Source organism: Choristoneura fumiferana, chromosome 14 (genome assembly GCF_025370935.1).
Source record: "Choristoneura fumiferana chromosome 14, NRCan_CFum_1, whole genome shotgun sequence".
NCBI lineage: Eukaryota > Metazoa > Arthropoda > Insecta > Lepidoptera > Tortricidae > Choristoneura > Choristoneura fumiferana.
In genome coordinates, this window is record NC_133485.1 from 11777616 (window position 1) to 11792519 (window position 14904).

Here is a 14904-nt window from a genome sequence, read left to right on the forward strand (position 1 = left end):
CCCGGGCCCTGTTTCTCAGAGCATATTGTCTAATAATAATAATATTAGTGTTTTGTCTCATAAGTTGTGTGAAAAAATGAGACAAAACACTAATATTATTTATTAGACTAACATGCCTAGAGGAACTGGGCCCAGTTTCGATAAGATTCTGTACGATTTCTTATATGGGGGAAGGCTCCAATAGAGAGATCTCTCTCCAGGCAGGTGTTATGCCTGGGGACCAAAGTCCGAAGGACGAGCGTCGGAAGTGGTATACATGTATGCGTCTGAGTTGAGAAACTTCAATAGTGCGATGTGAGCAAGGTTGGAGTTTTTGTATTTGCTCACTAGATGGCGCTAGGAGTCGCTACACTTCCATGTAAGTATCGCCCTCTTATGGCAGGTACGGAAAGAGCTTGGTCCTCTTTGCCATCCATAATTCAACGACCAAAGCAACAGTGGACAAGAAGTAGCCAATAAACAGCAAGCTGAAAGGGATGACTTGCGCGCTTATGTTAATTTTGTTAGCTTTCCGCGGCTCCGAAGTCATGCTGGGTAGAGTCACGTCCAGACCTAGAGATCGACTCGTCCAGGTGTAATACATGTTTGGTAAACCTGATTCCACTAGGTGCATCATGAATACGTGGAGTACTTCAACGAACGGGAAAGCTGTTGACAAAACAAATGTTATTATCCTACTAATATTATAAATGTGAAAGTTTGTGAGTGAGTGAGTATGTTTATTACTTCTTCACGCTAAAACGGCTAGACGGAATTAATGTTTATTTGGGTACAAACGGTACAATATGGCTGATTACAAATGAAAACTTAGCTAATACACCAACCAGTAAAGTTACCTCAGGTTATTATTACATATTACTAACCTTAGGAATAAAGTAATAACTAATAAAGTAAAGTAATAATTTAAAAATGTGACATTACTTTAAAAGACTATGGATACCTATACTTATATAATAACTAAGTTACAATTTGATCCCTAACTAGGGACGTAAACTCTTGGAGACAAGTGTTAAATATATCAACTTCAGAAAAACTGGAATTATACATTTTGCAAACTCTATTAACAAAAGAATTTCTAACATATTTAGGACGTATAAGGGGCACATGAAACAGATTATTAACATGCCGAGTATTGGGGCGAGGTACTCTATAACTCAACTTATTAAGAAGATTTGGATGAAATTTGGCAAAAAGTTAGTTTATAACCTGGATTAAAACATAGGATTCAATGGTGCGTGTGAAGTTCCCAATCCGCACTGGGCCCGCGTGGGAACTATGGCCCAAGCCCTCTTGTTCTGAGAGGAGGCCTCTGCCCTGCAGTGGGACGTATATAGACTGGGATGATGATGATGATGATAAACTATATTAAATGATATTGTAACGGATAACTCACGTCTTAAACCGAGTTTAGCTCGACATGTTTCGCGCTATTTCGTAGCCCTTCTTCTCAGGAGCACGCGACTCGGCGGCTGCCGCAACACGCACACTACGCGCCACCGCTCTGCTCGCGCGACTGCCCGACGAAACTAACACCGGCGCACAACTACCCGCATTTTTATCGTCATTTAAAAAAAAGAAGATATAGCATCAAGTCGATTTTCCGTCCTCATATGCAGCTTAGACAGTTGGTGCGATCGCCGAAGGATAAGGAGCCCCTGAGTGGCCCCGGGGTATACATGATTCCGTGTTCGTGTGGCAAGAGCTATATCGGTGAGACTGGGCGTAACGTGTCTACTAGGGTATCGGAGCACATACGCAGTATGAGGAAGCAGGACGACAGGGCTCTGCTATGGCCGAGCATTCAATGGACTCGGTTTTTTTTTTTATGGTATAGGGGGCAAACGAGCAGGCGGATCGCCTGATGGTAAGCGATTACGGTCGCCCATGAACACCTGCAACACCAGAAGAGTCACAAGTGCGTTGCCGGCCTTTAAGGTAGGAGTACGCTAAAACGATTTACCGCATTACATCAGGTTTGATAAGGTGTCTGTACTTGCGAGAGAAAAGATTTTCATTCCGCGGAAAGTGCGTGAAGCCATTGAGATTAGTCGTCATCCGAATTTTAACCGGGATTGCGGTAACGGATTGGAAAACAGTATTAATTACTCGTGCTGCGTCATCGTTGTGTGAATGTGCCTTTACGGAGCGATGTTGTTAGTGTTGTGTGCTACCCTACATTAGACATTGATAATAAAAATGACGATAAAAATGCGGGTAGTTGTGCGCCGGTGTTAGTTTCGAGCAGAGCGGTGGCGCGTAGTGTGCGTGTTGCGGCAGCCGCCGAGTCGCGTGCTCCTGAGAAGAAGGGCTACGAATTAGCCCGGAACATGTCGAGCTAAACTCGGTTTAAGACGTGAGTTATCCGTTACAATATCATTTAATATGAGTGAGTCTCACGGTAGTTTCATGTTCAAAATATTATAAACTACCTAATTGGACTAATATGCATAACAAAATGAATTAATAATTAATTAAATAGATTCATGTTCGTAATCATTAATTGTGTTTCACGAAATTGAATCGTGTTTTTTTAAATATTTTTGCACAGTTGTCATTTTGAGGTTATTTTCACGCCTAAAAATCCTCCATTCACAAACACCGTGTTGGCTGTTTAGGGGTTTCCAACGTAAATAAAAAAAATACTTACTCTAATCTCTAGAGAATAAAAAAAAATTATTTATTTATTTATATAAAAAGGAGCTTTAGTCTCGATATGCAGAGACTAAAGTAACATTTTAAGAGCATGAGAAGTGAAAAAACTTATAGATACCTACCTCTATTGGTGATGTAAGACAGGTAAAATTGACGAAAACACTCATTAGCGACGTATAATCGTGGTCGACCATCTTCGCCCTTGTATTCCATCAGCGTCACTAAAATGGCATCAGAGTGGCGTTCCAAAGCCGCAGTATTGTGGTGATGGACGACATAGTCATAGAAGTTAGTGTCTTCTGTTGAAAGGGTAATAAATAGGTTAATTGACAAAAGTTATTTTCCTTAAGGGTAAAAGGGTAGTAGTAAAATTGCTTTTGCCCTTCGTTTGTGTTTGATGAGGATCAAGGATTTTTTCCCTTTTTTACAAAAAGTACTTATAAATAACTGCTTAGTTACCACTTATGATCTTATGTGAAGTCAAGTTCGCTTCGCTTCCGCCTTACTCTTCTAACGCCTAACTTATCCGAGTTTCACTGCTCCGACAAAGTCTTGCTCGCTCGCTTCGCTCGTTTGCTGCTATAAGTTGAGTAGGGATGTGAAATGACAATCCAACATTTTTTTGGAATATACGATAGGAGGTCCAAAAGTTCGCGGAATGAATTATTAGGAGGAAACATTCTTATTACAAAGTTTTAACAGGCCAAGAGCGTGTCGGACACGCCCAGGATAGGGTTCCGTAGCCATTACGAAAAAATCAAGTACCTATTTAATATTTTTCGAAGGATTTCGTATTGTGATTGTGTACCGATTCTTCCAAGTTTAGGTATGTTTTATAGGTACCTTAGGCTGCTAAATATTTACTCTTAGGGGCTGTTTCACCATCCATTGATTAGTGTTAAGTGACGGATAAATGTGATGCCGTCTCTATTTGTTTTGTTCGAACAGACAGAGACGGCATCACATTTAACCGTCAGTTACGTACGTAACGTAACGATTATGACAAACAACGGTATGGATAAACGAAATCGAAAGTTTAACGTTATGGGAGCCAATGTAGACCCGATTACTAGTTATGAGGTGACAAACAATTGACATTCACAAATTCAACTATTCGTACGCCTCGTTTCATAAACCCTCACTCGTGTTTTAAGGACCCCTATTACGATACAGTTGCATAAAATACTATTAACATTTACAAGAAACTATCTCAATCAGACTTTATTTAGAACTATGAGAAGTGAGAATCACATTACTAACCAGCGGGTTATAATAAAATTTAGTACAACATTACGCCCCGGCGTAAGCCAAGGGCTACAATGATTTACTTTGAGAAAAGTTTGCATGATATTATAATTAGGCATTGTCGAGCAGGTGGTGTGAAAATAATTTTGCTCCCGAGTGACTCGTACAACTTTTTACACCGAGTAGGTACCTATGACGAAAATTAAAATAAAACAATTCTAAATATAATTTTCATCACACTTGCCATAGGCGGCCTTATCGCTTAAGAGCGATCTCTTCCAGGCAACCTTTTTTACAGAAAGAAGGAAGGACTAGTTTACAACAGGTTTATTAACTAATAATATTTTCAAAAACTTATTAGTAGGACCCTTTTCTAGGCCCGTTAACTTAGCTACGCTACTACAAAATGAACCATAATTTTATATTGGTTAACTATGGCTGTTTTATTTAAAAACCAATAATATTGATTATGTACCCTATTTTAAGGCTAGCAAGGTCGAATATTTTCATACATTTATGTATGTGATTTAATATATGCACTAAATCTGGAAAAGGGGGAATAAGAGTTTAATTTTAATAAATGTTTAGTTTTCTTTGCGAGACCACAGTAGCTTGATTAGGCTTTAATTAACAATAATTAAGTCTTAACAGATAAGTTCTAAATTCCTTTGTGAACTGCAGCATGTTCGTTTTGGTTTCAGTTATCAATAATTAAGTTATAAACTCCTTTGTGAGGCCGCAGCATGTTGGCAACACCAACAAAAGCATAATATTTAATTAGCTATAAGTTGGACAAAATCTGTGGTTTTCCCCCCTCTATTTCCTCTTCTCTCTCTGCTCCGGTCACCCGCCGGCAATCGTCTCGTAACTATTTGTCTTTATTTGATTTCTACAATATAGCTGCTAATGAATCAAGAACCAGAGTTGTCTTCCACCTATACTACAGTCCACGCAGAACCCAATAATTAGTCAAAAAATATTTTTCTCAAAGGGCAGTTCACTCAAATAAGCATATTCATCTTCGGGCTTATTCTCCGGGTTTGTATTTAAAATAATTCAATATTCGTATTCAAAGGTTTCGTGAAATTAAGTAGGTACTTTTATGTCTTTTGAAGATCGGTATTATGACCCACCTGAAACTATGGTTCTAATTTGCAGTTTGGCTTGCACATCGTTATTTGGAATCTCAAGTAAGGCGTTGATGGAAGGAGATGTCAGTACCACGGTGTTTGCTTCTACGAGATCTGTGAGTTTGTTCATCGGATTATACCAACGAGTTGTGAATGTATAGTTGATGTAACTCTGGAAAGAATAGTTATTTGTTATGCAAGGCTGGAAAGTAACAGACTATTTGGCAGGAGTGCTTATATTGAAACCCGAGCAAGCGAAGGATTCTAGGATTGAATCACGAGCGAAGCGAGTGGTTCAAAAGAAGAATCCTGAGCGTAGTCGAGGGTTTCAAAGGTACGAGATGCTAAACAACTTTACAGCCGAGAGGAACAGACCATTTTTCACCTCACGACAGCGAGAAAAATAGTAGTTAGATGGAAGCAAATAAATTGAACACTCTTATAAATCAGTTTCAGGTTATGCTAGCTAGCTTATTGCTAGTGGATTTTTCTATATCGCAGAATTCTCATTCCATGCAAATATCTCAAAATATACATTCACGTTCTTGTGTCCATAAAAAGAGGGAATTTCGAAGTCCAAGTAAAAGTTCAGCTTTCTAGATCCAGGGTTTGGGTTGGACGTTGATAAGTGAGTTAGCCAGTACTTTTTACATTTCATTATGCAAGTAGCTAAACCTATTTAAATTAAAAAAAAATATTACTAGAATTGGTAAATATTGACTGTGAACTTTTTTCCCTCCGTTAGGTGCGTTCTGAATTTGATCACATATCTATCCACCTATTTGTCGTTATTTTTTGTGAATAAAGACGAAAAAACCTATGCAATAGAACAAAATGTAAATAAAATGTTATCTATTTTTTGGTATTAATAAATAACAACAATAATAACAAGAATTAAAACACTAACGCATTTATATTAATGAAATAATTTATGACAAACCACGTTTCAGAACGCGTCATTGTGCTTTTTTTCGGGTGCGTTTCCGAATCTCTTTTCATCATTTGATATCTATTTTCTTCTTGTTTGTTTTGTATTTTTTTTGTAATTATAGACGCATTTGGAATAATTTTAGAAAACTAAAATTAGCTTTATTATTACTAAATAAATGTTTAGTAATAAGAATAAAATAACAGATAAGTAATTAACAGATTTAATATTACTTCAACAATCTATGACGAACTTTCTTTGTGAGCAGTCAATATTCAACGCTACTTCCTCAACCTCGTATCTACCCGAATTGTATAAAACAAATCAACACTTCGTACTTAACATAAAGATGATTCTAAAGCAATTTTGTGGTCAGATACGAGGTTGTGAAAGTAAGACAATACGATAATGTATTTTCAAGGGGGCACCCGTTCACGGTAACGTTCGAAATTCAAAAACTCTTTCCAGCCAAGAAGATAAAAAGCGACTTTCCACGCAGATTTCGAAGGATAAAGAAAGCTTTTTCGAGCTAGTGAGGTGAAAACACATTTTATAAGTTGTTTTAAACCTATTCTACTAAAATGATGTCCTAAGAGATATTGAAGAAGAAAAATCTTTTCAGTAAAAATATAGCAGAACGCCTTCCGGTTTCTCGCATGTTGCTCACTGCGTCCTTTTCATAGGGAAAGGAAAATAGTGCAAGATGATGTAGTGAGCGACGACCGATCGCCAAGAAAACTGTTTGTGTGCTTACACTAACACCTTGGACTATTTAGATCTCTGAAAACGGAGAGAGATTTATCTTGTACTTATATTTAAAATACCACAAACAGGACTTATCACGCTAAACACACGAGTAACATTTACCTCGACGTTTCGACCACAATACAGTTTGACTTGTCTATACTCTTAGTAACCGTGCCCTGTTTTCCTATATAGAAGATGTAATTGTATACAGTACTCACTTGATAAGTCGCTAAGAGCATAATCGAAGCATACAAGCAGGCTCCTCTCAATATCAACAAATCATTTCTGCGCTTCAAAAAGAAGCCAAATAACCCGGCGTTCATAGAGTTTGTAACATAACAATACAGTGAAGACGCTTTGATGTTGTGATATAATCTCTTTTTAATCCTCGCAGACATCCACATGAATACTCCTACGGTAATGAGCGCGGTGTAAATGCAGAACCACTGTGTTAGAGTAAAAGCCTTGTATGGGTAACGCCAGAGTGGTTCTTCACCAGGATGCTTCAACAAAGCGCACAAGGAATCTTGCGAGATGGGATACAAGAAATTGTAAGGCCTGGTGTACCCTTCAATATACATTACCATAAACCTAGAATTGAATGATATGTCCAAATCACCCGTGAAAATATAGCCCAAGCTTCCCGTAACGACTCCATTTTCCTGCTGGTAGCCAAATTTATCGTAGCCTGGTCCCATTCGCGGCATCGATAAATTGAATTCAAAATGTCGGACAACATCTGCCATAACAAGGGCATCCATGCCACAATAGTTATCGCCTAAAATATTACTCGTTTTCACGTACATTTCTGTGCCGGAACAATTTGTAATAACCGTCGGAAATCGACTAAAGATGTTGCCTTTTAGTGGATAATTTTGAGTTAGCATTCTTTTTATTCTCATTGTCAATACTCTTGATAACTGAATAGTCGTGTTGATGAGTTTGATTGTCCTGTTATACAAGTCTACATGAGATGATTTCGAGTTTCCATATATAACATACTTGTTTGGACATACTTTTGGTAGGGTAAGAATGACGATCAAGATGCGATACTTATGCCATAGGTCGTTTAGAAAAGTTTCTATTTTGGTGTGAGCCTCTTCACTCAATTTTCCCTGGTCACATCCATATAGGCGATCTTGAGTGGATACTATTATGAATACAACTGACTTTTGTGATCTAAGCATGAATTTTAGTACCGGCTTATCCAGCAAACTTGAATTTATGCTGGCTGTGGTAAAGACAAGGTTAGAGTTGCGAATTAATGTCCTCATTAATATTTCTTCAGTTATTGACTCTGGCATATTTTCCCCTCCCACCAACATAACTGAGTGATCTCGGTGTAAACTCTTTATGAAGCTATTTTTAAACGTGACGCTGGTTTCATTTTCGATGCCTAAAACCACGGTATGAGGGCGTTTTGTAACGTTGAATACACTTAGCCACTGTGGTTCATTAGGTTCCAAATCGAAAGCATCGTAAGCGCAAGAAATAAGAAACAAACTAAAAAGGACGTCTAGTACATTTTTCCATAATCTCATTCTCAGATATGTAACTTAAAACATAGAGATTCCAACCACTACTGACACTCAGCGATCAACGTAAAGCTCAAGATTAATTCGTTTTTTATATTACTGTTATTAAATAAGTGAAAACCATTTCGTAGATTATTTTGGAGAATGAATATACAAACTGGACAGGTTCTTTTGTTGCTTCATGCTGGCATGTCGGAATTTAGCGTTGTTAAATAATATATGAGTAAAGGTATGAGGTAACAAAATAGGAAGTTCCAATCTAGGGTCATCGAGATTAGGAAGTTGTCTTTGAAGTTGACTTTGCCTCGCGATATCAGTTGAAGGGGAAGGAAGGACTAATATTTACCACCACTAAGTTGTATTAACTGTCAGTATTGTTGACCCTTTCTGCTGACACTGAAGGAGTAAATATTTATACTATTGATGAATTTTGACTGTCAGTAAAATTTAAGTACATAGTATTCATATTATTATAGGTAACATTCACTCCTAAGATATTATAGCCATTTTATCACGAAAAAAAGCTCAAAGCGTTTGTAGGAACAGCAAAATTGTCATAGGTAAGTAGTAAATTTCTATTGTTGAACTGTATGTAGACGAGTCTTAAAGAAGTTTACTTTTGTAGGTAAATAAATTTCACTTAGGTATACTCGTATAAGATCCATAATTACTGCTCTACGTTCCTACCAGTAGACTTTATTGTGAAATCCTACTAATATTATTATTGAGAAAGTTTGTGAGGATATTCGGATGTTTGTTTTTCATCATTGACGCAATAACGTCTCGATGGATTTAGATGAATTTTAATACATACTATACTTTTTATCCCGGAGAAATGCATACCTAGTTCTCGTGGGACACAGATATAAATAAAATTCGCAGACAAAGCCACGGGAAACAGAATAAAGACCGGAAAGCAAATATGTTAGCCAAGTGTTCTTATTCGCTTATTAGATTTGAAAAGATAAGCTGTAAGCATAAACAGAATAATTATGTACAACACGGAACAAACAAGGATGTATTCTATTGTCGTGAAAAGCGCTGTTTACCTTTTCAGTTATAACGCCTACAGGTCCATTTATTCCATAGGTATACGCAGATCAATATTTGCCTACAAATAAACGAGTTTAGATTGAAATTATCACTCGGGCAGTATAAAATCTTTGTTCAATATTCTTATTGTTACTCTGCAAAGCGTCGTTGAGCATGGCAAATATCTGGGTGTTATTAACACTTCTGATTGTTTTTAAAATCGCAAATGGAAGGATGTTGGACGGGTTGTTCATACACCCCGAGATGATGAAAAGCAGAATGGAGTTACGGGCCGGTAATGATTATTTGGACTATAACCCGGCACATTATTCAAAAGATATTATAGTAGTTGAAGTGCCTGCACCTGCATCAAACGATGTTGATACGGTTATTGAAATAAAACATGAGAAAAACGGACTTGAAAATGAAACTGAAGATGATTTTGACGATGGCGAACTACGCAATGAAGAAGTTATCATAATAGCTGATTGATTGATTGAACTTAATGATAATATTTTGTATTTTATTGTTAGTATGTAATTGTATCTACTGTATTTCTTTTAAATAAGATAGGAATTTAAGTTTATCTTATTAAAAAATAGTGTAAATAAATAAATGAATAGTTTAGCTACCAATATTGTGTATCTTATTTTAATATTGCATTCCCAGTATTTTTTTTAAATAGAACCTTGGTAAAACTCTTGAAAAAGAGACCAGGCAGGCAGAGAAGCTAACCTAACTCAAACTCAAACGCTTTATTGCATTAAATGTTGCGATGAAGGAAGATCTTAAAATTTATGAAGGATCAACATTTACCCTGTTAGGGCACATCAATAAAGAAATAATAACAACTTTCTACATTCTTTCTTAAAATTAAAACCTTTTAGTCAGTTTGTTTATCTCTGTAAAATAAATGTAAATCATCCATCACTCTTTGAGTCATGAGGAGCTAGCATAAAAATTAATAATGACATGCTGCAATTATTTAAAATGACGAAGTTTACTTGTATCAACTTATAATTGTTCCGTTCACTAAGTATTTTCGATTAAAATAGGTTTCCAATTTGTTTATTTAAGCAGGAATGAATACTTTTGGATTGACTCGACCATTGTATTACATTTAATAAGAATTAATAGTTTTAATTTCTACAAAAGCAATCCTTGCCTACGGTGGACAAATGGATGTATTTCTGTTATTTAAGACAACTAAGTAACAAATAAATAAAAATAAATAGATGAAAAATATTTTATTTCAGTAATAAACTTAATATTAATTGCACAACATTTTAAAATCTTGTACTAAAATTATCGTAAAAATATTTTATCTCAATAATAGAATACATAATATTGCACAATAATTGGACCTTTATATTAACTCTGGCTCCATGTTAAACTTACGTTTAAGTAATAGACTGAAGACAAATACAAAATTTGTCATTGCAACAATCATCCGTAAACTAACTTATAGTTACTTAGCCCAACCAAGTGGGCAAGAATTTGATTCTGCGGCCAACTAGGCTCGACAGTCCATTCTCATTCTGTTGTCCTTCTTCGATACCTTCCAAAATATCGTTGCTGGGGTTATCACCTCTGAGCGACCTCCTCGCTACCTTGTGTTCCGGCTCTTTGGTTTCAGCCTCCGTAGTAACCTCCGGAGCTCCCACTAATGGCACCAGAACTGGTATGTCTTCAATGACTTCAACCACTGCGTACAGGGGCTGCACGTCAGCGACCGTGGTAGTTTCGGCGTCGTCTTGAGGAATTGGTACTGCAATGGCGACTGCCAGCACCAGCGAGAGAAGGACAATCAACGTGGAAGCCATGTTCTTGATGGGCTTCAGGAAACTTCTCTTCGTATGGGATTGAATCCCAAGAATATACTCTCGGTTAGCTGTCTTGCGACTGTGTTTTGTTTTTGACAACACACCGACCTGTGATTAGGTTATATACTTGTTTTGTAAGTGTGCTAAGTAACGTATTGTCCAGAATTGGAAGCATTGACGCATTGAGTATCTCGGATTCGATAATTGGCCCTGTAAATAGTTTCAATATCATAATGACCATGAGTATGTTCTCGTTGTGGATTACAATGAAAAATGATGAGGAATAGTTTACATAATGTCTCACTTCAGTTTACTAAAATATCAATGCGTGACAGTATTGTCCTTCTGTTCAGTTTGTATTGTGTTCCTTGTTTATTATTCTGTTGAATAAAAAGGTGTTTTATTTGTTAGTAATTTTTTCTGTGTTGTGTATTTTTGTGTACTTATTGTTGAGTATTTTTATGCGTTTTCGTTTGCGTGTGGAAATTTTAACGATTTTTTTGAAAATTATAAGAAATGTGTAGGATCTGATACTTAAATATAATAACCTGGATAACTCACGTCTTAAATCGAGTTTAGCTCGACATGTTTCGGGCTAATCCGTAGCCCTTCGTCTTCGGAGCAACGCGACTCAGCGGCTGCTGCAACACGCGCACTGCGCGCCGCCGCTCTGCTCGCGCGACTACCCGATGACTGACTGACACACAACAACTTCGCATTACATCAAATGTACAAGTCAACACAACACTAACAACATCGCTCTGTAAAGGTTACGTTCACACACATGATGACAGCACGAGTTTAACACCGTTTTCCAACTCGGAGGTACCGTCAAACCACTATCCCGGTTGAAATTCGGCCGACGACTAATCTCGATGGCTTCACGCACTTTCCGCGGAATGAAAAAATTCTCTCTCGCAAGTACAGATACCTTATCAAATCTGATATAGTGCGTCGAATCCAAGTCCATTGAGTGCTCGGCCACAGCAGACCCCTCTTGTCGTCCTGTTTCCTCATACTGCGTATGTGCTCCGATACCCTTTTGCAGCAGCCGCTGAGTCGCAATGCTCCGAAGACGAAGGGCTACGGATTAGCCCGAAACATGTCGAGCTAAACTCGATTTAAGACGTGAGTTATCCGGGTCATTATATTTAATATGAGTGAGTCTCACGGTAGTTTCATGTTCAAGATCTGATACTTATTAAAAATATAGGTCCATACGAGTACATCAGTGAAAAGCATGGCCGCCATAGACGGCTGGCAAGCCGTGGCGATTAGGTACTTTTACCAAATACCTAAGATAGTGAAGTGAGTGATGATTACACACACAGCTAAAAAAAGAACCGATTGCACGATTGCACAAAAGGAGAATGAATTAACTGAATGAGTAAATGTCAAAATCTTGCTGACATTACGTGGCATATGTTGTAGCTCTGTGTGTACCTAATCATTAATTAGTTGTCTATAAATAATTAAGTAAGCAATGAAATGATTTACTAGGCATTTTTTTATTATTGTGTCTTGTGATATTTGAATAAAAAACATTGATATCAGTTAGCCGGCGCGGGGATAAAATTTTACTTCCAGCGGCATATTTTCTCGAGCTAATGCCGATTTTTATAAGCTTTTATTTAACTCGCAACGTTCCTATGTAACATACGATGTAAGTAGGTAGTAGTTTAAAAATATGTAAATCATTTTTCAACCACTTCCTGGTATCTGATTAATAACTTTGACAGAAATTTTCAGTTAAATATTCACGCACGATTCAAATTCAAGATATGCGTCAAGTTACGTTCTATGTGTGAACAGTCAAATAGATATATTAAAATCAACTTCAACAGTAAAGAAAGATGGTTTCTGTGTATCATTTTAGGGTTCCGTAGCCAAAATGGCAAAAATAGATCCCTTATAGTTTCACCATGTTTGTTTGTCCGTCCGTCCCTCCGCGGCTTAGTTTAGAGACTGTGCTTAGAGATCTGTGCAAGAAAACTGTAATTTTCCATGGATCATCATCATCATCATCATCATCATCTTAGCCTATATAAGTCCCACCAGTACCTATATCGTATAACTAGACTAGATGTTGCCCGCGAGTTTGTCTCCGAAGAATTCGTTTATCACGCATTCCGCGATAATATTTTTCCTGCGTTCTTCTCAGGGTCTCAAGACTATATTTATCAAGATATATGTACTAAATTTTATCACGATCTCTTGAGTACTTTAAGCTTATACATAATGTTTTAGACTATCGCGTCATTACTAATTTTATGATTTAAATTCGGGTTTTGTTCCGCGTATGTACCTTGATATACGTTTAATGCTTATGCATTTCATTTAAACTTAATAATAGTTAGGATATTAGTAAGTATCTTCAATTGCCCGTAAGTCCGTGTGTGTTTATTGTATTGTATTGTAACTCTTTATTGTACATAAAACATATGAAAATTACAGTTAACAGTTACAGTGAATTACAGTTAGTATGATTTCTGCATTTTTCTTGATATTGAAATCCTGACAACAAGCCCTTTCATTTCTCCCCTATGTTTGAAAACGCCTCCGTCTTTGGGTCACTGATTAACATTATGTGTACCAAATTTCCACAAAAAAGGAGACATGAAGAAGCTGGAAAACTACAGACCCATTAGTCTACTGTCACATATCTACAAGCTCTTTTCACGAATCCTTGTTAATAGGCTTGACAGGAAGCTAGAATTCTTTCAGTCCAGAGAACAGGCAGGCTTTCGCTCGGGCTTCAGCACCAACGACCACCTCCAAACTCTCAAAACATTTGGGGAAAAATGTAATGAGTACAGGAAACCACTTATCCTAGCCTTCATCGACTACGAGAAAGCGTTTGACTCTATAGAGTGGTGGGGTGGGCCGTGGAGCAAGCTCTAGTTGATTGCCGTATCGATGAATGGTACATACAGATTCTCAACCACCTTCACAAAAACGCAACTGCCTGTGTTTCCCTGAACAAGAAAACCAACAAATTCCATCTAATGATGGAATAGGTAAGCTTTTTTAGGGTTCCGTAGCCAAAATGGCAAAAACGGAACCCTTATAGTTTCGCCATGTCTATCTGTCTGTCCGTACGCGGCTTTGCTCAGGGACTATATCAATGCTAGAAAGCTGTAATTTTGCACGAATACATATGTAAACTATGCCGACAAAATGGTACAATAAAAAAATAAAAACTTTTTAGAGTATACCTCCCATAGACTTAAAGTGGGGGTGATTTTTTTTTCTTATCCTGTCTTGTAGTGTAGGGTATCGTTCGATGGGTATTTTAAAACCATTAGGGGGTTGCTAAAACGATTCCGATTCAGTGATTTGTTTGCAAAATATTCAACTTTAAAGTGCAAATTTTCATTAAAATCGAGCCCCCCCCCCCGTACCCCCCCTAAAATATAAACCGGTGGGTGGTAAAATTTGAAAAAATTTAGGATGGTAGTAAGTATATCAAACTTACAAGGAAAACTATAACGGTTAAGTTTCCTTTAGAATTATTAGTGGTTTAAGAGTAAATAGCAGCCTAAGGTATAAAATATACCTAAACTTGGAATATTCTGTACAAAATACGAAATCCTTAGAAAAATATTATTTCGTAATGGCTACGGAACCCTATTTCGGGCGTGTCCGGCACGCTCTTGGCCGGTTTTTAATTCATCCAACACCTAGCTCGAAATACTTAATGGACACAAAAAGCTGAATTTCTGCATACTGATTCCCTTTATGATATTATCAGGGAGTAGACATATTTTACGAAACTCCCGCAGAATAATCATAAATCTTTTATTTCATGAAAT

At 37.2% G+C, this 14904-nt stretch overlaps 2 protein-coding genes across 2 annotated transcripts; both read right to left on the bottom strand.

The window, feature by feature from the left end:
* Positions 1-174: 174 nt before the first annotated feature.
* LOC141435003 (uncharacterized) lies at positions 175-5157 on the bottom strand. The gene is made up of 3 exons (XM_074097508.1): positions 5031-5157; positions 2775-2951; positions 175-648 (listed from the first exon to the last, which is right to left on the bottom strand). Exons 1-3 carry the CDS (start codon positions 5155-5157, stop codon positions 374-376), a joined length of 579 nt encoding a protein of 192 aa, XP_073953609.1. The 3' UTR covers positions 175-373.
* Positions 5158-6818: 1661 nt separating this feature from the next.
* On the bottom strand, positions 6819-8006 carry LOC141435004 (uncharacterized). Its single transcript, XM_074097509.1, has one exon. It carries the CDS (start codon positions 8004-8006, stop codon positions 6819-6821), a length of 1188 nt encoding a protein of 395 aa, XP_073953610.1.
* Between the last annotated feature and the right edge of the window lie 6898 nt (positions 8007-14904).

Coding starts and splice junctions, on each gene's coding strand:
- LOC141435003 (XM_074097508.1), bottom strand. CDS start 5,157: ATGAACAAACTCACAGATCTCGTAGAAGCAAACACCGTGGTACTGACA. Junction 2,952..5,030: donor AATTAGAACCATAGTTTCAG/GTGGGTCATAAT, acceptor CCCTTTCAACAG/AAGACACTAACTTCTATGAC. Junction 649..2,774: donor GTCTTACATCACCAATAGAG/GTAGGTATCTAT, acceptor TTTTGTCAACAG/CTTTCCCGTTCGTTGAAGTA.
- LOC141435004 (XM_074097509.1), bottom strand. CDS start 8,006: ATGCCAGAGTCAATAACTGAAGAAATATTAATGAGGACATTAATTCGC.